The following is a 21,961-nucleotide window of genomic DNA, read 5'->3' as shown; positions in this document are numbered from 1 at the left end:
TTGAACCATTTAAATGTTTTAAATGTTCAACAATAAAATGAAATCAAATCTAAAAAGAGATAAAAGCAAGACGTCTAAAGTTGATGTAGGACAAAGTCAAGCGGTTCTAAATGTGTACTAAATGCATAGCATCCCCACATACAGGAAAAAGAATTCAGAGAACTTTCGGCACCGTACTTTTGAGCACTCTGTGTACTTTTAGTGACTGTATTCTAAGGATAAAACTCCAAATAAATCTTAATAGACTCTTTGTTGCTAGTGCTGTTTGCATTATGATTCTGTAACTATTTTGAATATTGAGGCCATTGGGAGCTGAGGCTCATAGTGGGAGAATGAAGGTATAAATGTGGAATGGGAGAAGACGAGGAAGAATGCTGTCGTGTTAGATGCCAGTTGGAGTGTCGGTATGAACTCATGATTTTTAAACAGTATGTTAGGTTCAACCACATGAAATTGCCAATTTTTAGGCCACAACTAGTCAGATCTTAGCAATTTCTCCGATTTAGTTCAGTATTTTCTAATTCTGCTTACTAAAAGGGCCTAGAAGCCAAGATACCCCAGTAGCAATGAACACAGCAGTCTAATATGCCATATTGGTTTCTAAGTATCATTCATTCCCTGCCAAAAGGAATTAGGGCTCCTTAGGGAATTGGATGATTATTAGTCTGGGACAGGAAATGTATAAGGTGAGACTGAAACTTATGCTATGCCAAAAAGCATAGAAGCGCTCAAAGATTTATTTTTTTTATTTTTTAATATTTATTTATTTTGGGGAGAGTGGAAGCAGAGGAGGGGACAGAGAGAGGGGACAGAGGATCTGAAGTGGGCTCTGCACTGACAGGCTCACAGCCGTGAGCCCAATGGGGGGCTCATACTCCCAAATCATGAGATCATGACCTGAATTTCTGAGGTTGGATGCTCAACTGACTGAGCCACCCAGGTGCCCAAAAGCGCTGAAAGATTTATGGACACATACCACAGAGACACAGAAGATCACTTGAGAAAGCTCCCACTAACCTGATTTGGGACAATTTGAGTATCAGAAAGAACAGTAATTGGTAGTAGATTATAATACCTTGAGCTTCAAAAAGAAAAATCAGTGACTGTAATAATACTCAAAAACAAACTTTCGGGCGCTCACTCAGGCAGCACATATGCTAACATTGGAACAATACAGAGAAATTTCGCACGGCCCCTGCGCAAAGATGACATACAAATTCATGAAAAACAAACTTTGGAGGCACAGCAGGGAAAGCTCTTGGCAGAAGAGAGCCAACTAATAAATGTATTTATAGGATATGAAAAGCACCATTTTATAACTTACAGAGTTACATTGATTTGGGCAAAAATCACCAGTAGATGCTAAAAGCATTGCTTGAAAGTTTCTTTGAGAACAGGTTATTCACATTATCTAAAAGCTGTATTCCACAGATTATTTGTTAAATACAGAGTAAAAGGTAACCTTAAGCTAGAAAGATCAGGCTGTTAGCATCTTAACCAAGTAATCAAACCTGGCAGCCTGACAGTTTGTGCCTTCTGAAGGAATGCAGTAAGAAGTACACACTACCACCCATGCAGTGTTCAAGCCAGAATATTCCTCCTGCATCCCTTCGAGACTTAAATCTGAACTTTGTGTTTAGGAAATTCAGAGAAGATTAATTTTGCTGCATTTGATTTCCTCCTGTCCCTTCCTTTCTTTACCTTCTGTGAGGAAACAAGCTGCTTAATCCAGGACATAAGACATTCTCCAAGACATCTGGCTCGGACTCTTCAAAAAACAGCAATGTTATATTTAAAAAAAAAAAAAATGGACTCTTTTACATTAAACGGACCAAAGAGACACAACCACCAAATACTAGGTATAAACCTTGATTAGATCCTACATCAGGAGGAAAACAAAGAGCTAAAGAAACTTTAGGGGGACAATTTAAATATGATCTGTAAATTAGTCTTGTCTGTGGTAAAAATATTGTGGTTGTGTAGAAGAATGCCCTTATTCTTACAAAATGCATACAAAAGTGTGGAGGGGTAATCATCTCTGCAACGTAAGTTTAAATAGTCCAGGTGTAAAAAAAAAAAAAAAATCTAGATATATGCAGGGGGGAGTGGAGAGAGGAGAAAGTAAAGCAAATATGACCAAGCATTGAGGTTTGATGAATCTTGGTGAGAAGTACATGGACGTTCATTTTACTTTTCTTTCAACTTTCCTGAAAGTTGAACATGCTTCAAAATGGAAACTGAAGGGAAGAAAGTTAATTTTAGCACATTCTTTCAGTTGAAACCATGGCCTTCCTGACCCACGCTAGAGTCCCTGGCTCCCAGGGTTCTGGCTGGCCTTACCCCATGGCCTCTGCTCCAGAGTGTTGGCTGCTGAAGTAAAAAAAGAGGCACAGAATGATGAGAGGTTCCATGGGTAAGTGACTGTAACAGGGAAGACCCTTTCAGTGGACTCTGATTCAGCCCCATCCTATCTCTGTCCTTTAGAAAGTAACCTAATAACTATGTTAACTTGGTCTGGAATTTTGCTAGAGCCTGAGGTAGACCTTCTGTGGGCCCTAGATTAAAAACCCATGGTCACGTAAAAAGAGCCTGCTCAGGCTATTGCATCATTCCTTCCTGCTCACTCTGTGGCCTCAGATATGTCACTTCATCACCAGTGGGGCAAAGAGGGACAGATGGACCAAGGTCTCTTCTTGCTTTAAATAGACCTTAGTCTTTTTCGGTTCTGAAAAATCTGGGATTTGTGTCAGACTTTCTAGCATCTGTTGTGGTGGTAGGGCTGAGCGAAGGAGTATTAACATTTCCACAGCTGCCGTCAGGAAAAAATAAAAGGCCCAGACCTGCTACACCAAGAGGGGCAGACCTAGGTTTGCCCTAGGTCGGCCCATCCCTGAGGAAAGTAGATCGAAATGGAAGCTCGTGAATTCATGAATTCGGCACCTCACGTGACTGGACCCCCCAGCGGCCATCTGGCTGGGCTCTCCACCTGGCACGGCACGGGTGAGCACGCCAGCCGTGTCGTTACTTTTCCTGCTGTCGTTACCTGAAATTTTCTGATTTCTATATAAACTCCGGTACCACCTTATCTAAGAAAGCGTTGGTGTAAAGGTTTTATTCCTTAGCCTCGTAAGGTCATTTCTTAAAGTTTTCCCGTCCCTTTCCACCCCGCCACCACCATTGCCCCCGGTCCCTTGCAGCAGAATTGCCTGCTAGCAAGCAGGCACGCTGAGAGCTGCGGACGGAGGAGGCCTCCATAAATGTTGTTAGTCTGGACATGGTCCCTGAACCGCAGTTTGTAAAACACTGTTTTATGAGAAAAGAAGATGGGACGAAGACAGAAAAGGACACCCTCGGAAACAATAACACTGTGGTGCGACCACAGGGTTGCACGCCAGGAGGTCATGAGTTCTAATCCTAAATGTATTTCCCAAGACGCAGTGGCAAAGTCGAATGGAAAAGCGCTAAAGAAGAGCCCTCTGGCCACTTTCTCAGTCACTTGTCCATCAGCTATTCATTACGTGTGTGTGTGCCTTCGCTGTGCTCGAGGAGATAGAGACCCGGTCCGGAGCCAGGCCTCGGGGAGCTCCCAGCCTTGTCACCGCGAGAAGACCTGTCCCTCGGTACCCACCAGCATGCTGGGGACCCCGGCCAGTGCCGTGGGGGAGGGGCAGGGGGGCCGGCGTGGGCAGGACAGCAGAGGAGAAGCCCTCTTCGCTCTGTGGAGCCACAGAGGTTCGCTGGAAATTAGATGGCTCCGGAGCCGGTCCTTTTAAAGCTAGGGAGGCCTTAGGCACTGGAGCCTGGCGGGTGAGTGTCCCAAGTTCAGGGCAGCACCGTGTTTCAGAGAGCAGAGGGTATAGAGGAAAGTCTGGCACGTAAGGCCCGTGTCGGGACTGTGCAAACTAACTGGAAGAATACAGGTTGCAGCCTGATCACAAAAGGCTGTGCATTCTAAGCTGAATTTCCGTTTGACTCAGGAAGGAGTTGATAAAGGTTCTTGACCAGACGCATGCTTAGAGGTGATTAATCTGGCAACACCCATGACCTTCGGGAGAGCAGTTTCTGTGACGTGGTAGGGGCCGTGGCCCAAGTCCGGCGAGGTGAGCGGTGACAGCATGGGGACAGAATGTTGCTGTGGAGACTAGGCAGCTGCCTCCAGTGCCAGGGAGGCAGAGGTGCTGGTTCCTTGCCGGGGAAGGCAGGGGCGAGGGAGGAGCGTGTGAGTGACAGAGGAACACAAATTCTTCCCATGGTTCTGTTATTTCCTGGGATTCTGGGCAAGGTCCTAAGGGATTAGAGAAGCCTTTTAGTTACTTTTCATGTGTTCTTTTCCTGGACCAGTGACTTTGAGGAGGACAGTCTTAGAAGTTTTCTGTCACTTTAAAAAGTTCTACTAAGCCCCTCAGTCACGTGCCTTCAGAAATTCTGGTTACATAACGTTGCTCTGAATTGGAATTCTGCAGCCTCATGAACTGGAGTCTCATTCTTTCCCTCCCCCACCTGGCACTGTGTTGCCTGTGGGTCAGGATTAGCTTCTTTCTAACCATTGTTGCGGAACTCTTTAAATATTTGGTCCCACAGGTTCGAAAAGCTGGCAGGCCAGGCTGCTCCCTGCAGGTTGTGAGACCAAAGCCTTCCAGAAAAGGAGCCAGTAAAATCCCAAGCATGTTAACAGAGTGTGGCAGCTGCACGGTGCGCACCCCGGCGGGGCTGAGGCCGCAGCTCCCAGCCTCCGTGGCCCTGTGGCCCGCGACCAGGTGGAGCCCTCGGGCACCGCATCACGGCCGATTTGTCAGCGTGGCGACGACAACAGATTAAATCTCTGGCTCGCAGCGCTGAGGACTGGGGTGTGTCAGGGTCACTCGCTGTTCCCTTGCTTCTCCCAACTTTCCATAGTGAGGGAGCAAGTGTGGAGCCCCCGGCTACGGTACAAAGACTTGTGGGGAGCTCGCCAGGCTTTGCTCTGTCTAGAAGCTCCTTCTCTTAGTAGCCCGTATTGAGGGTCTTTTCTTCCAGCATCCCCTTCAAGGTGATTCTGAAGTGTTGTAACCTCTCATCTGTGTGTACTTAGACCCTGCTTTTTAAAAAGAAGTTGTCTAAGGTAGCTGACAGGTATGCATGTAATGTAGTCAAATTTTTTAAAATTCGGATACAAGGCAAAAAGAATATAGAAGTGGGATAAGTAGTCACAGCCAGGATAAAGCTTAGTTCACAAAGTTCAGACTACAAATAAGATCCTTCTGAGGCAGGTCACCATAGTTTTCTGGGTTTCCTAGCAGCCCAAGCAAAAAGGGAAACTTAAAAGGATAAAATTCACGTGTCTGTAAGATACAAACAGAGCCTTAGTTCGGGAGGGGAGGAATGGGTCCTTGCCCCGTATAAACTTCCCCCAGAAGCACTCAGAAAAGGGGCCGAGTATTCAGATGGACAAGGCCCTCATCAGCTTCCCTGCAGTGAATAGCATAGCCATCGTGTTGACTTGTTGCCGTGGCCCTTGGGGTAGGTTTGTTGACAAGGCTCCATCTGGGACAAGGACTCTGCTGGAAGCCTGTGCAGCATCCAGTTCATCACTTCTCAAAGAGCAGTCTCCTGGGGCACCTGTCACTTCTGGGAGATGTTCTCCCACAAAAAAAAAAAAGAAAAAAGAAAAAAAGCCCAGATCACATAAATGTGATAAGAACTGTGTGACAGCAGCATATTGAAGGCTGTAAGAAGTCCTGCAGTTAAGAAATTGGCCCAGCATTCCCCAAACGGATTTAATCATCAGGCCTTTAAACAAACAAACAAAAACTGGGGCGCCTGGGTGGCTCAGTCAGTTAAGCATCCGACTTCGGCTCAGGTCATGATCTCACGGTTTGTGGGTTTGAGCCCCGCATCGTGCTCTGTGCTGACAGCTCAGAGCCTAGAGCCTGCTTCAAATTCTGTGTCTCCCTTTCTCTCTGCCCCTCCCCTGCTCATGCTCTGTCTCTCTCTGTTTCTTAATAATAAATAAATGTTAAGGAAAAAAACCTTTAAAAACAAACAAACAAACAAACACTTAGTTGGCACACTGGGGCACATTGATCCAAAACAAAGGTCAGCAAACTTTCTGTCAAGGGCCAGGTAAATACGTTGAGCATACAGTCTCTGTCCTAACTATTCAGCTCTGCCATTGTGTCCAGAAAGTGTGGCTATGTTCCCGTGAAGCTTCATTTATGGATACTGAAATTTGAATTTCATGTAATTTCCCATGTCATGAGGTAATATTCTTCTGGGTTTTTTTCTCCCCAAACCATTTAAAAAGGTACAAACCATTCTTGTCTCACAGATCATTCAAACACAGGTGGCAAGCCCTTTTTGGTCTGTGGCTGTGGTTTGTTCTCCTTTGATCTAGGATGATGTTTGAGTGGTGTGTCTGCAGCAAGCCGTCCTGACCACCCTGACCACCGTTCTTCAGAGTTGTTTTAATTTAGACTTTTATGTTTCTGGTTTAGGAGCAGATTTAAAAAAAAAAGAAAAGAAAAGTAGTAGAGAGTTGGCTTGAGTATTTACAGGCTAATCTAAAATTTTCCTCAGAAACAGTTAGTGGGTCCTCTTAAACAAGACATTTACAAATTGCAGTTGAAGCCCCAAAGTTTTACTCTGTCACATATGCCTACATCATTTTGACACTGAAATGTTTTAGTGACCATTACTCATTCATTCATTGAAATAAAAGTCAAACACTCTGAGACGCTTAATTTTAAGAAAACATTACTTCCTTTTCAACAATCTAAGTAAACCAGTAAACTGTGGCCCCAAGCTAACAGTGTTCTTTTTGATTTTTGACTAGAGGGACATTCTTTCAGCTTCTTATGATGTCATTAAGGAAGAAGGATCAAAACATTCCCACCTCCAAGTCTGACATTTTACTTTCAGTTCAGCAAGTATTTATTGAGTACTCAGTCTATGTATAAAGCATTTTGCTAGCTTTTATGGGGGATACAAAAGGAACAACAAACAGTTTCTTCTTTACCTTGTGATTCAAGTTCAAGATCCTTGCCAATTTAGAGCCCATCACTTTGATACTAGGATTAATTTCACCCCCCTGTCTCTTCCTGTTAGCAAGTGTGCATTCATTCATTCGACAAATGGTTGTGAGTTGCAGCCTGTTTGTAGCCCTGGAACATGGCCTTTAGGGAGCTTCCTTTCCAGAGGAGAGCTGTGTTTCTCTTTATCTGGCACTGTGCCATAAGTACATCTTTTATGTGATAGAACAGAATTTATTCCTCTGTATCCCGAGGCCTCCACATTTATATTCCCCACACTGCGTGCACCTCTTCTTGAACTGTTCAGTGAGAAGAGTAGATGTCCTGATACGCCACTCTTCCTGGGTCTGTGCTCTAAGTGCTCTAGTTCCTTCTACCTGAGTGGCACCTACCCCTGCCCACCCTCTACTCTTAGTTACCAGTGAGTTCATAGTTTTACCTGATGCATAATTTTTAAGTTATTGGCTATATTTTGCAATACAGGTCTACAGGATTGCTAAACATCTTTATAAGCAATATTTTTTTAATGCCTTTATTTTATTTTGAGAGACAGAGACAGAGAGCGAGCGGGGGAGGGGCAGAGAGAGAGGGAGACACAGAATCTGAAGCAGGCTCCAGGCTCTGAGCTGTCAGCACAGAGTCTGATGCGGGGCTCAAACCCAGGGACTGTGAGATCATAAACTGAGCCAAAGTCGGACACTTAACCAGTTGAGCCACCCAGGCACCCCTATAAGCAATATTATGTGTGTATTTTCTGACTGGGGGAGACTACAGTGCTAATTTTTTCCATTTATAAAAATCATACTTAGTTGCAGTGAAAATTTTGAAAAAATGAGTAATTCTGGCACCTGCTCATCAACTTTATTAATAACGCATATTCTTTCCTTGATTCAAAAATCATATTTAAAGTTTTTAATTTTTAAATTAGTAACAGTAAAGCTGACCTTTATTAGTTGTGCAGTTATATGAGTTTTTTTTTTTAATGTTTTTATTTATTTCTAGGAGAGAGAGAGAGCGTGAGGAGGGGGGGGCAGAGAGAGAGGGAGTCACAGACTGAAACAGGCTCCAGGCTCTGAGCTGGCAGTCAGCACAGAGCCCGATGCGGGGCTCGAACCCATGAACCGTGAGATCATGACCTAAGCGAAAGTCGGACGCTTAACCGACTAAGCCACCCAGGCACCCCTGAGTTTTAAGACCCGTATGGATTCGTGTCACCACCATGACAGTCAAGATTCCAGAAAGCTCTCTTCCCCCGGAACAAGCACTCGCAGCCCCTGGAAACCACTGATCTGCTGTCATATAATTTTGTCTTTGTGACAGTATCCTAGAAATGGAATTACTTATATAAATGCATGAGAATGGCATTTTTAACTTAGTATAGTAACTTTGAGATTCACCAAGTTATTAGGCATATGAGTTATTTGTTCCTTTTTATTGCTAGGTAGTCTTTATTCCCTTGTAGAGCTGTGCCACAGCTTGGTTATCTATATATTATTTTTAGAGTCTCTCTCTCTCTTCTCTCTTTTTTAAAAACATTTTGACATTTCTCATATCCTGAAATACATTAAAATCAACATTAATACGGTGGGGGGATTTTGTTTCCCTAAAAACGTGTTGCTGAATTGCAGGTGCATGTGAGAATCAGTAGCGTCCTAGCATCACGCTGCTGCCGGGCGAGGGATCACAGCGGGCTGTGAGGGTGATTCGGAGTGAGGGAAAAGAGCAAGAAGGGGACAGAGGAAGGAAGGCCCTGAGAACTTTGCAGGCCGGTGGCCAGAGCCAGCTTTGCAGCCTCTCAGGGCTTTGAGGACATTGTGAGCAGAGGAGTGACCCAAGGAAAGAAGTCTCTGCCAACCAGGCCCTTCTGATGGTAGCGAGTACGAGGATGCTCCCCGTCCTCAGAGCTGGTGCATCCAGAGGAAGCGGGGACATGGCAGCAGTGGCCCAGCTAGTACGGGAGGACACGAGGGGAGAGCGTGGGAAGAGTCCAGAGGCAGCAGCGGGCGCCAGCTAGAGAGCCTGTGTGGGGAGGGCAGGAGGTTGGAGGACAGACTGCTCCAGCCATAGGTACTGACACGCTCCGACTGGAGAGCTGGGTAAGGCATGTTATTTGGGAAACTCTGAAGCAAAATGAGAAGGTCTCAGCTCTTCAGAGAATTAAGAGTGAGATCTGCATAGGGGTGCCGTGTGAAGATAAGTGGACAGAGGGCATCCTTGATTCTGTGAGCTTGGGCGAAGTCCGATTATTCCATGGAAACCAACTGATTAGGGCCCTTTCCAAGTATAGTTGCATTACGGCTACCTGTATGGGCCAAAGATTTTTTTTTGTAAAACTTATTCTTAGATCCTATCCCCTTTGTCACAACAAGTCAGGTGATTTGTAGTTTGGCAAATCCTACTTTGGTGAGATAGAAGAAGGAACAGTAAGTCATCCTCCCAAAGACAGGTTCCCACTAGCCACTGAGGAAGAGGGAGGCAAAAATAGGGACTACCACTGGAGAGTAATTTACCAAAGGGACTGGCTCCTTGTGTTGGAAAACTCTTTCTGGAAAGCCTCATCCAGCAAGCCACCTCACTCTACCTGCTCACACCTTTCTTGCTCAGGCCCAGGGTACCAGTTGACAGAGTGAAAGAAGAAGACCCTTGGAGACAAGATGGAGTCTTGGTAGCTTCCCCCGCTTGTCTCTCTCTTCTCAGAGAGCCACGACAGAAGTTACTGCAAAGTCCCTTTGCCTACCATTTGCACATTTGCAAAGTAACTGTTCTTTAAAACTCTAGGACAGGAGGGTAAAGGCTTTGGTATCTGTCGCATTGCTAATTACATCTTCAATCTTTCCTAGGAAAGACTGTATCTTCACCATTGACCCATCAACTGCCCGTGACCTCGATGATGCCCTCTCCTGCAAGCCACTTGCTGATGGTAGGATGGAAATTTCTAGACCTTTCTGGGTAGCAGGCAGTCTGCATGTCTTTGTGGCCATTCTGGCCACCTCGTACTTCCCAGGCAGTATAATGTGCAAGGTTGGGTTTGTTTGTTCCTGAACTTGCCCCTGAGGCTTGCCCAGCATGAGACCTAAAGATTGTGTTCCTGTGGTGACTTTGACAAGGGTGAACACAAGAAAGGTCCTCTGGCTGGGATCCTTCTGGGCCTCCGTGGAGGCAGCGGTGAGGGCAGAGGAATTTCTCCCAGGCCTTGGCCCTCCGGGAGGGTCCAGTTCAGGTGTAGGGTGTTAGAGAAGAAAGCCTTAAACTCTTCTTAGGAGAAGCATTGGGTTCTTTACCTGAATTTACCAACAGATTGGGATGACTTGGGAGTGTTCTCCAAAGGCGTCCTCAGCAGCAGGTAGCGGGAGCGCCTTCCCTGACAGTGCCCTCAAGACCTGCCCTGGTGAAGCCTGTGCCATACCTGCAGGTGTTCATCTTCCCAGCAGATTGTGAAAGGTGGCTGGGAGCTAAGCAGGAAGAGTAGGATTTGAGGCTAGTGGTCTTGGACAACTACAGTAGGGCGGAAGGGAAAGTGTGTGGAGTGTGAGACGGACAAACCCTCTCAGGCCTGCTCCAGTGTCCCCTCCCCGACCATGTGCTGCATATAGTCTTTAGTTACTTCTGGGCCCCCTCTAGGATGATGTTTAGGTGCTGCTTTGGCTTTAGTCATTCTTGGATCTGGCTTTGGCTCCATCATGGGCTTCGATGGCTTGCCGATGATGGGTATCCACGCTTGTGGTTTCAGTCTGTTGAAACTTCCTTCAGGCTCCAGAGTGTTGATGGCTGAGCGGCGTAGTCTTTTAAAACATTGCAGAGGTGTTCATATAGTTCATTAATGCCAAACTCCATAGGTCCAGTGTGTGACCACTTCTCTACTAGTGTAGGCTGTGGAGATTAGCAGAGAGAAGGCAGAGAGACAGAAAACATCATTACCTAAAAATGCTTTTATCTTCTTTTAGTGGGAGTCCTCCTTGAAACTAACCGGAGGCAAGATTGCTCAGTATTTTCAACTGAAGAAAATTGAAAGGAAGATAGAACAAAAAAGAGAAAAGTTGCCATAGAAATTTTGGAGCAATTACATATTTTTAAAATCCAGAATGTAAGCAGCCTACTTTAAAAAACACGTACTGAGTCGATTTCTCATCTTCTGAGCAGTATTTGCTGAGTGCAAAGGCTTGAACATATTGCTCTCTGTGAGCTCCACTCCCCTGAACTCCAGGGTGAAAAGTGTCCCCAGGAAGCAGGAAGCCGGGTGACAGTGGACCTCACTTCCTGTATTTCCCTTCTCCCCAGGTTCACAGCCCTGCTCTGTAGCCTAATGCTTGAAAACAGTTGTTTCCTCTATTGTGTCCACTTTTATGGTTGTTAATGGCCGAAGGGTAGGTCCAGTACCTGATACTGCATCTCGGCTGGCCTGGCTAGTATTCTCCTTAGAGGGACACCAGGGAGCGTCACGTGTCCTGCCCCACTCACTCCACACACTACTGACTACGCCTCCTGTCTAGGGGAGCTGATGACCAGCACAGATTTTCCATGGGGAAGTGGGAGAAGGTAGGGCAGCAAAAGCAGATTGGGGACAAATTGTACACATTTATACATTTCCAACCAAAGAATGTTCTTTGTAAGACAACTGAAAACCAATTGTTTTCAATCTTGTGGTCAAGGAGAGCAGTCAAAATAAGGAAAATAATTCACCGGTACAAGATGAAGGAGGAGGAGAGGAAGTAGAGGCAGAGAAGCATCATAATCACTTAGGGAAACAGATAATAAATTGGACTGGAGTTGGTGGCAGTATGAAGGAGGGTGGGGAGGGCAGATGTGAGGAAGAGGTAATGACAGAAAAATCAATGGAAATGGACACTGGAGTTGAGGGAGAGGAGTCCGAGATGGAGCCAAAGTTTCAACATGGATGATGGGGAGATGGAATTTACTAGTTAGAAACCAGGATGGCATGCGGACAAGCTGGCTGGGGAGAGGTTGTGTCCACATGAGTTGCCTGTCTGGTGAGACCCATTTATCTAAGCACATCTTTTTCAGAGAGGCCGGGTACAAATAAGCTGAATGCATGCAGTCCATATAACTACATACACAGCGAGCCCTGAAGAAAAGCAGGCAATGCACCAAAGTGCAAACAGCAACTTTTTTAGGATAATGGGATCCTAAGTGTTTTTTTGGTCTTTTCTCTGGTTTCCAAATTTTTATAATGTGGTAATAATAGCTTTATAATGAAAAAATTTTGTAATAAAAAAAAATTATGAGGTGCCAGAAATCACAGGCTGCCCAGTAGCGCACTGCACCAGGTGATCAGATACCTTCCATCTGCTTAGTTATTCTCACATTCCAGAGGAGTAATTAACATCTGGTCATTTGGCAGAGCAGCAGAAAAGGGACTCTGAAAAGGCCAGGGTTGGTCAGTCAAGCGTTTTTATGGTGGCACTTCTACAGTTGGCCTTGGTGACAGCGGTTTCTGCCAAAGCTATTTATCCTGGGAGATGAAAAGTGAAAGTCAATTCCAGTTTGGATTGGGGTGAGGTTGGCTAAGTTCAGGTTCCGTTAGTTACCAGTTCATGTCAGTTTTTGCTTAGAGGAAAAAATGTTTAATGTTTCAAGAAGCAAATAATGTTTTCTGGCCATATTTACATCATCTATAACCATTTTTCTTTAAAGAAAGTATAGAGGTCAGACTTTCCTTTGGTCCTATTGAAATCTCTGAATGACTGTTCTGTGCCAGTGAAACATACCGACGGACGTAACTCACTTTAGTCCTCACTGTCCCGTTCTGTCAAGTCCAGATGTCCCCTTGGGACTTGTTGCCAGTATCTCCAATAGGTGTGAGACTTAGACCCTTCAGCCTGCGGTTAAATTCTGCAGAAAGGCAGTGACCCCCGCTCTCTGGTGTGTTGGGGTTGTGCTGGCAGGCTGATGAGGAGGAGCCCCCTACCCTCAAGGAATCTCTGCTCTGGAAAGGATTCTCCAGTCATCTAGCCTGCAAATGCCCCGCCTCCTGGAGCCTATAAATACATTTGAGTGGAACATTCCCACGGGCATCACCCAGCCCACTAACTTTAACGCGGAGCCATTCACTTCTGCTCAAGAAAATACCGATTAACGCAAGTGAGTAAGAGTGGCGTGATATCGATAACCCAGAATCTGAAGACAGTAAATCACACCCTCCCTCGTTTTATTACTGTAACAGATCACTTGCAACGCACCTCACAGTTGACCTCACCACTCAAGTGCGGGAATGCCACAGTTGTCACATCACCCTCTGGTTTTCACATTACCTCCACAGCATCCACTTATTGAATATCCAGATCGCGTTTTAACTCTACCTTTCAGGAGGCCCATTTGGCCTTAAGATTGCCTGACTGTTAGGAAATCCTTCCTGGTAATGGTCTAGAAATATTACTGTCTTCCTGCAGTTTTCTTTCCTTTGATCCCATCTGTACCTGTTGGAGTCCACAGAACAAGTCTTGCCTGTCACGTGACCACGCCCGAGGCACTAGCAGCAGCTGTCATGTCTGTCTGCGGCACAGCTTCTCAGCTAAGCATCGTTTTCAGAGGGCGTAGGGTACACACGTATACATATTCTCCCCACGTGCTGTCGTGTGTAAAGTTTGAGCCCGTTTCCCAGGTCATGGAGGCCCTTCTGCCTTGATGAGGTCTGAGGTATGTGGCAGCCTGTATCCAGACTTCTCCATGGCCATCAGATCCCAGCCAGTTCTCCTTACTGGGCTGACCCAAGTCCAGAGTAACAGCCGCCTGTTCTCTTCAGTTACACAAGCCTTCTTGCTTCACTTTAGTCTCAAGAGGAAATTGTTAGGCAGGACCTTTACTCAGCTTAGCCGACTCGGGCTCCCACCAGACCCTGCAGGGAGTTGATGTTCACTGCCCCTCTCACAGCTGGTTTTCCCCGTGTTTTATCCTCTAATGAGCGCTCTGCCTTTGGACGTGGCAGGATTATCCTAGGCAGGCCTTAGAAATGAAGGATTTGGGCTAGGGAGTGGGGGACTGGGGAATGACCGCTAATGGGTTTGGGGGTTCTTTTTGGGGTGATAAAAATGTTCTGAAGTTAGATGGGTGATAGTTGCACAGCTCTCAGTATACCAGAAACCCCTGGGGGAAGCGAGTGAGTGGATGAATGAATAGGAATACACAAACAAACCAACCCATTCCTCCTTGAGGTTTTCTGGGGAGTTGGCACCTGACCACAACTTAGCAGAGGGCTGGAGGGAATGCCTGGGCTGGGTACCCACAGTCCTGTCCCTCGCGCCTGTCTCTCCCCTTTCTGCTTTCGTCTCTGAACCATGAAATTCCCGCTTAAGGAGCACACCCTCTATTCAGCCACCCGCTCACCTTTCCCGTCCCCACACAGCACAGCCACCTGATTCAAAGCAGGATCTTACCTACTGCCCAGGTGTAAGAAAATGCTCAGATGCACAGACGTCCTCCCCCCTGAGGGAGCTCGGGAATGCAGGTTACCGACTTTGCTGTAGGGGGCGCCAGTATTCTGGCTTGGTTTGCCTCCATTGCCTTCCTGGTTGCATGGTTTTCCCTTCTCTGAGGAGGAAGGACTAGAGAGCTGTGTCTCAGTAAGGGAATAGGAACGAGAGACTAGAAGCAAAGCCTGTGAGAATTTCATCGAATTCCTAAACTCTGTACCTTCCCTGTGTGGTTATATTTGTCACCTGCTGGAGAGTTTCTTGTTAGGACGAATGCCTTCGGAGGCAGTGCGGAAGCAGGAGCTGGAGAGACCCTACCCCTGTATTCCAGGCTTAGGCCAGAGAACCTGACCAGTAGAATGGGTGGTAGTCGTTTTAGACAGCGAACTGCTGACAGGACGTCTCTGGGAAGGAACAGAGAGCACGGAAGTCCTGGAGCTCGTGCGTGAGCGTCCAGGCGAATCCCAGCAACCTGGCCAGACTCCCCCACCCCCAGGCTCCGTTCTCCCCTCTGGGCACATCTCAGCACATCTCGCCAGTCACTCCCCTCAGCCCTTTACATTTCTCTGTGGTCTGGCTTCCTCCTCTCTGTGCGCAAACTTCAGTCTCCTTCATCCTACAAAACCTTTCCTCAGCTCTGTTCCACTTCCAGAACTTTCGCCTGCTCGTGTCCATCAGGACATCTTGAAAGAGTCGTCTGAGCCGGCTGCTGGTACTTCCCCAGTTCCCATTTGTCCCTTGTTCCCTTTGCACCAGGGCTTCAGGAAGTTCAACGAAACAGGTTGTCCCTGACCTCAGGTCACCCAACATCTGGGCAGCTCTTTGCTCTTCCTTCTTGAAACCCTCTCTTCCCTGGACTCAGAGGGCCCTGCTTGCCTTGGTTCTCGTTTTTGGACTGCTTTTGTCTGGGTACTTTTTTAGCCCTTCTTTCTCTGCCTGTCTCCTCCCGAGTGTCTGCAGAGCTTCCAGACCATTCCATTACCCCATGCTCCTTGTCCTTGCGTTTGTGGTCCCTTCGGCCCGCAGCCCTGCTCCCCAGGAGAGCTGTGTGGCTGACTCGATATTTGACTGGTCGCTTTCTCAGTAAGGCCCTGCTTGCCTTTCTGCCTCTCATTCACCCCGCCCCTACCCCCTCTCCTTTCCTACTGGATCTCTTTCCCCACCACTCCGTCACCCACTGTTGACTTGCTAATCTTGGCTCTGCCTGCCTGCCCGCCATTCACTGTCACAGACGCCGGGCTCAGAGTAGGCACTCGGTGAATCTGTGCGGGTGTTTGCGGGCACTTGAGGGGAAGGGCCTTCCAGGCAGAGGGAAGAGTGTATGCAAAGCCCCAGGTGACAGGTGGAGCCACACAGAGCTTGGAATGCTGGGAGCGAGAGGTTCAGGTGGGGTGGTAATCGCGGATAAAGCAAGGAGGAGACCATGAATTCCTTTGCGGGCCCTGCCGGAAAGTTTCGATTTTGCGGAGAAGACAGCATTCTGACGTGGAGAGCAGTAGCCTCTGTTCATTCAAGAAACAAGACCAAGGACCACGCTCCACGCTCTGTGCTAGATGTTTTACTTGACCAGCTTCCTGTCCTCTTTAGGTTAATATCAAGTAATATTGAATAAGCAAATGCGGGAATGACCCATAGTTTATGGGGGCAGGGTGGGGGGACAGACAGTAACATTTTAACCTAGACTTGAGAATAAACAGGGGTGAGCCGGACAAAGAGTGGGGAGAAAGAACATTTCAGGTTAAGGGAACGGAGTGTGTGGAGGCTCTGAGGCACGAAGACTTTGGTCTTGAAAGGAACCAAAAAGTCGATGTGGCCGAAACACGGGGGGAGGAAGCTGTGAGGTATTCGGGGAAAGGGGCGTGCGGGCTCTGGGAAGGAGTTTTGTCCTGAGGGCAGTGGTGAGTCTCAAGCAGGAGAGAGTCAGGATCCAACTTGCGAGAGAGAGATCCGTCTGGCAGCGGTGAGGAGGCTGGATTAGAGCAGTGGCATTAAAATGGTGTAGGTAAGACGCAGCGAGGGCCCAACCACGGCTGGGGCTGCACAGCCAGAACTGGAGGGAGGCGTCAGCCAGGACGGGAGATCGGGGCAGGGCTTGGGGTCCGGGCAGCCACAGGAGGCTCTTCACTGGTCTCCCAGGTCTGCCCTTTCCTTCCCGTGTGTTGAAGTCAAGGCAGTCCTTACGAAACGTCCATCCCATAGGATCATTCCCCTGCCTCACTCCCTCCGAGGTTCCCGTCGCACTAAGGATGAAAACCCAGGTCTTCACCCTGACTGACCACTGACTGTAACCCTCTCTCCCCACAGTCCCTCTCTTCCTTGCTCCGCTCCAGCCACATGGCCTCTGTGTTGTCCCTCAACCGTGCCAGGCTGCTCTGGCCTCAGCATTTCTGCACTTACTCTTCCCTCTGTCCGGATCCCGTTTCTCCAGGTCGTTCCCTGCTCTTAGGTTCTGCTCAAATGTCATCTCAGGGAGGCCCTTCCTGACCACCCCTGTCACCAGTCTTGTCTACACCGCCGCCTTCTTGATTTTCTTTAAGGCGCTTCTGTGGGTCTGCACCATTGGACAGAAATCTTTTTTTTTTGGCGTCCCAATAAAACCTTATTAAAAAAAAACATGAGGCAGGCCATATTGGGGTGCCCAGCATATAGATTTGCCTATTCCCCCAAATTGGAGGGAAATCTTTATGAGAGCAAGGACATCGTTTTGTCCACTGTTGACCCCTCAGTGCCCAGAGCACTGCGTGTTATATGGTCAGCACACATACAGATGTTTGTTGAGTGAATGAATGGATGAGTTAATAAACTTTTGATATTGGAAGTAAGAGAAGAATCTAGAATGTCATCTAAGCTTCTAGCGTGGGCATGGGCACTGGGTGGAAGGTAATGGCCTTCAATAGGAAATATTGAGGGGGGCTGGTTTTGGGGGGAAAGGCGGTACGTTCCAGTCAGCACAGGTTGAGTCTGCAGTCCCTGGGAGGCAGCCAGGTAGAATACCCAGGGGACAGGGAACAGGAGTGGGCTGGAGACGGGATCTGGGAGCCTTCAGTGCGCGAGCCTGGGACAGGTGAACCAGGAGAAGTCAGACTGAGAGGAAGACCGGCCTGAGCCCTGGGAGAGGGGCCCAACAGAGTAACCGCCAGGAGGAGGCTGTGGGGCCTGGAGGCAAACAGGGAAGAGAGAGGAGACAGGCAGAGCAGGCAAAATGGCGGAGAGTCACAAAGGATGCAGGAGAGCCACACAGAAGAGAACCCTAAACGCCTTTGGGTTTGGCAAGTGAGATACTGTTGATGACGTTGGTGAAACTACTGTCAGTGGCTTCCAGGAGGGGAAGCCATGCTGTGGCTGGTGGAGGACAGAGTGGGAAACAGGAGTGGAGACTGCTTTCTTGGGGAGGCTTGGCTGCAAAAGGTACCAGAGGCAGGGAGGGCAGGGTCAAAGGAGGCTTTTTCTTTGTTTTTAAGATGGAATTGATTTTTAACGTGTTTCTGTATTGGGAGACAAGGGACTTTGGAGAAGGAAAAATGGAAAATATAGGAAAGAGAGGAGTTGGTTACTTTCCAAGGCCTTGGAGAAGAAGGTGGGAGTGATTCAGAGTGTAAGTGCCAAGTGAGGCCAAGCATGGATGGCGAACACTTCTTGCTTTGAGATCGAGAGGACTAAGGCACTTGCCTGATAAGGTCCCTTTTAACTGGGAGAGGAAGTAGAGCCCTGCTGAGGGCCCGGGGTGCAGGGAAGGGGTTTGGAGGGCTGGGGGGGGGGGCACAGAGAAAAGGGTACAGGAGGGAGCTGACAGCGATCCCATCGCACAGAGCATTGCGGAGTTGGAACACTCCCGGGTCCAGGTGATTTTCTTCAGTGATCCTCAGCCCCCAGGGGAAGGGGGAAGTTGCAGAGGTCCAAATTTGGGGGTTTGCTGGGAGGGAGAGCATGACAGGCACCAGGACAAGGCTGTGAGGACCTTGCTTCCCTGCGAACCTGTTTCTTCTCTGTCCCTTCCTTTTAGAAGGACATCATCTGCCACGTGGTCAACCAGAGTTTCTTTTTTTGAAGGAATCCCGGAATCACACTTGATTCCCCTTCTTCTCCGCACCGTTGTCATAGCCTTTTCAATACTTTCCTTCCCTCCTCCCTGTCTACCTTCCACCTTCCACCGAGCTATCTTTTCTATTATGTACATACAGAACCAGATCAGATTACTTTTCTGCTTGAAAATCTCTTTGTACCTATGGGTAAGATCCTCACTATTTTTGGTAGAGCTTTGCTATCCAAGTTCTTTAAGATCAGTTGCCAGCACCTCCTCTCCCACCTTCCCCACCTCCCAACATGCATGTATGCACACACGCACACACACACCACGCACAGCATGCATGTACGCACACGCCCCTAGTAATGACAGCCACTCTGGGCTCTGCATCACCACTGCCTCTGAGCCTGCCCTTTGCCCTCTGCCCAGAATGCCTGGCCTCCCTGCCTACTTCTGTGTTGGACTTCGACAGCGAGATAGAACTTTTCTTTCTTCCCGGTAGAGTGAATTATTCCTAGCCTATTAGCACATTTTCTTCATGTCTTTCATGCAGCCATAAACATCAGCATCTCTGGATTTAATTCCCCTTTTTGCTTGCTTCCTAAGGACAGGGCATTCCTTGGATACCTCTGTATCCAGAGTACCATGCATGGTTCCCTGTATTCGGTCTAGTCAATCTAAGCAAGCAACCTGTTGTATACTTTCCATGTTCTTTTTCTATTTGTTACCTTGCCCTTTGTATTTTCAGTATACATCTTCCCTTAGGTTTGTGAGTTGCCCATGGGCTTATATGCTGACATTTAAGCCACGTCCACGTGCTCTCTTTAAAACAAGTCTGTTTCTTTGGAATTAGGTGTACCTTTCCACCGTCATAATCAGGTCTTTCAGTCTATCTTGTCGCATCTCAGTGGTGCTGTGAGATCACTGAATTACATCTTGTGTTTGTTTGTGACATTTGTTCCTCCAGCTCTGTAAGTTGGCATTTGTGAGGCTCCACTTCCCCGTCTTCTGTTGTGTGAGTCTCCTGCCTGGCCCACACTGCTCCCTCAGTTCATACCTGTAGGCTCCATGGCAACTCGTTTCATGGTGTTACTTTGTCATCTCTCTCTATCTCTCCCCTGTCTGTATCCTGGCTACTTCCACATTCAGGGCATACTAACTTCCTGAATGAACCGTAACATGATAGCAAACAAGCAAACAGAAAAAAAAGTTTGTGATCCAAAAGCCAGAATTTTTTTTCTTTAATTTTATTGGCAAACAGGCTTTCTAGTTAAGAAAAGGCTTTTTGGGACGCCTGGGTGGTTCAGTCAGTTAAGCATCCGACTTCAGCTCGGGCCATGATCTCGCAGTCTGTGAGTTTGAGCCCCACGTCAGGCTCTTTGCTGACAGCTCAGAGCCTGGAGCCTGCTTCCAGTTGTGTCTCCCCCTCTCTCTGCCCCTTCCCTGCTCATGCTCTGTCTCTCAATAATAAATAAATGTTTAAAAAAGTTTTTTAAAAAGTCATCTGCAGTAGCAATCTGTTCATCCATCAATTTGGAGAAATAGAAAGTTGGTATCAGTTAAATCTTAATGGTATGTCGAGACATTAGGAATGGGAAATAAATAAGTTTGTTTTTAACTCCACTCTCTTGGGAATGTTCAGAAGTTCCATGTATTTGGAGATAACACTAAGGTAATACCAGAACATAGAAGTCAGGTGACATTTTGAAATGAAATAATTTATCTGCAGAATTCCCTCTTGCTTGGAGATCTGTGAAACATCAGATAAAATCTGCTATTTTAGTTTGCGTAAGGCTGAAACAGAACATATCACAGTGATTTTAATCTCTTTAGGGTCACAGGTGCCTTTATGAATCTCATGATAGCAATAGACTCTCTTTTCAGGAAAATGCACATACGCTTTGTATATACAATATCTGCATATCACATTTTTCATCATATTGTAGAACAAGTAGACTGAAAAACCCTTCTTGGTTAAAACTCTTTAAAACAATGCATCTTTTAAAAATGAATGGCTAAGCTGGCCAAGAGCAGATAACCAAAGAAGGGCATGTGTGCTAAAGTAGCTAACTTAATGGTATCTTCTGATGCCTATGACCTGGATAGTTTGCTCAGGGCCTGAGGTAACACTGTTGCGTGGTCCATAAAATCCCAAGCCAGTTAGTTTAGCACAGTACCAGGTAGGCAGCACTTCTAGAAACCAGGCAGAATCATAAGCATATGCTTTTCGTGGGTGCCTGGGTGGCTCAGTCGATTGAGCGTACAGCTTCCCCTCAGGTCATGGTCTCTCGGTTTGTGAGTTTGAGTTTGAGCCCCGCGTTGGGCTCTGTGCTGACAGCTCAGAGCCTGGAGCTGCTTCAGATTCTGTGTCTCCATCTCTCTCTGCCCCTCCCCTGCTCACACTCTGTCTCTGTCTCTCAAAAATAAACATTAAAAAAATAATAAATAAGTTATTAAAAAAAGAGGTAGCTTTTTTATTAATATTTGGTAAATAAATTTTCAGATAGAAAACATTACTAAATGTAAAGAGAGTCACTAAATGATGTTAGAAGAGTCACTTCATTGGGAAAATGTCTAAATATTTATTACTAAATATTATAGCTTCAAAATATATAAAATAACAGTTGACAGGAATACAAGAAGAAATTGATAAATTCATCTTCATAGTGAGTTAATTTAATAGACCTTTCCCAGGAAATAATAGTTAAAACAGACCAGAAATTCATTCAAACTATAGAAAATTTGAATAGCACAGTTAACAGGCTAGCTCTAATGACCATATCTAGAATATTGTACCCATAAATGAAAATTATGCATTGCTCTCAAATACACAGAAAACATGAAAAATGATTTTGTGTTAAGCAGTTGAGCATGTTTTTAAAAGTTATACACATCATTTCTTGGGTTACAGTGAAGTTAAATGAGAAATAAATACAGAAACACTTTTAACTTAAAAATACAATACATTTGAAAATTTTCAATACCTTGTAAGATCCATGGCCAGATGAATGGCATAAATCTAAATACACCTGATGTGTTCCTATTAATGCTTGATGGAATAGTTAGTTACCTACCTCCTCAGGGCTGAGTTTACTTACCTTCCGCACAGAATACAAAATGCTCCCTTACATATCAGCCAAGGGTTTCTACCCTGACTACTTTCCTCACATCATCTAGGAGCTCCCTAACTCTGAAATATGGCCACACTGACCTACAGGCTACCCACCAGGAGCCAAGAACTGCTTGAAAGCTTTTACTACCAAGAGACCAGCAAAAAGGAAACTGCCTTCTCCCATAAAAGAAACTCAGAGTTCCTAGGTTAGCATTAGGGAAAGGATTCCCAGATGGGGAGACAGCTGGATCACATGGATATTCACCCCTTGGACATCCACTTCCTTATTCCTAATCACTCTTCCCCTCTGCTCACTGACTTGAAGAGCTGACAGAACTCGTTACCAATTTGGTTCGAGTATGGTCCCCATAGTCCTTTGCTTAGTGCCTCA

At 46.6% G+C, this 21,961-nt stretch overlaps 1 protein-coding gene and 1 non-coding gene across 2 annotated transcripts in view; both read left to right on the top strand.

Moving 5' to 3' along the window:
• The window catches only part of DIS3L2 (DIS3 like 3'-5' exoribonuclease 2), a 373,116-nt gene that overhangs the window by 233,617 nt on the left and 117,538 nt on the right, over window positions 1–21,961 (top strand). The window contains exon 10 of the mRNA XM_077757924.1: window positions 9,848–9,927. Within this exon, the coding sequence (XP_077614050.1) occupies window positions 9,848–9,927 (80 nt within the window). The remainder of the gene's footprint in view (window positions 1–9,847; window positions 9,928–21,961) is intronic.
• On the top strand, window positions 1,134–1,236 carry LOC144227493 (U6 spliceosomal RNA). Its single transcript, XR_013333943.1, has one exon. It is a non-coding gene; the product is annotated as a U6 spliceosomal RNA (small nuclear RNA).

This window comes from Crocuta crocuta, unplaced genomic scaffold (genome assembly GCF_008692635.1).
Source record: "Crocuta crocuta isolate KB4526 unplaced genomic scaffold, BGI_CrCroc_1.0 scaffold290, whole genome shotgun sequence".
Taxonomy (NCBI): domain Eukaryota; kingdom Metazoa; phylum Chordata; class Mammalia; order Carnivora; family Hyaenidae; genus Crocuta; species Crocuta crocuta.
This window is presented reverse-complemented; position numbering and strand designations above follow the sequence as displayed.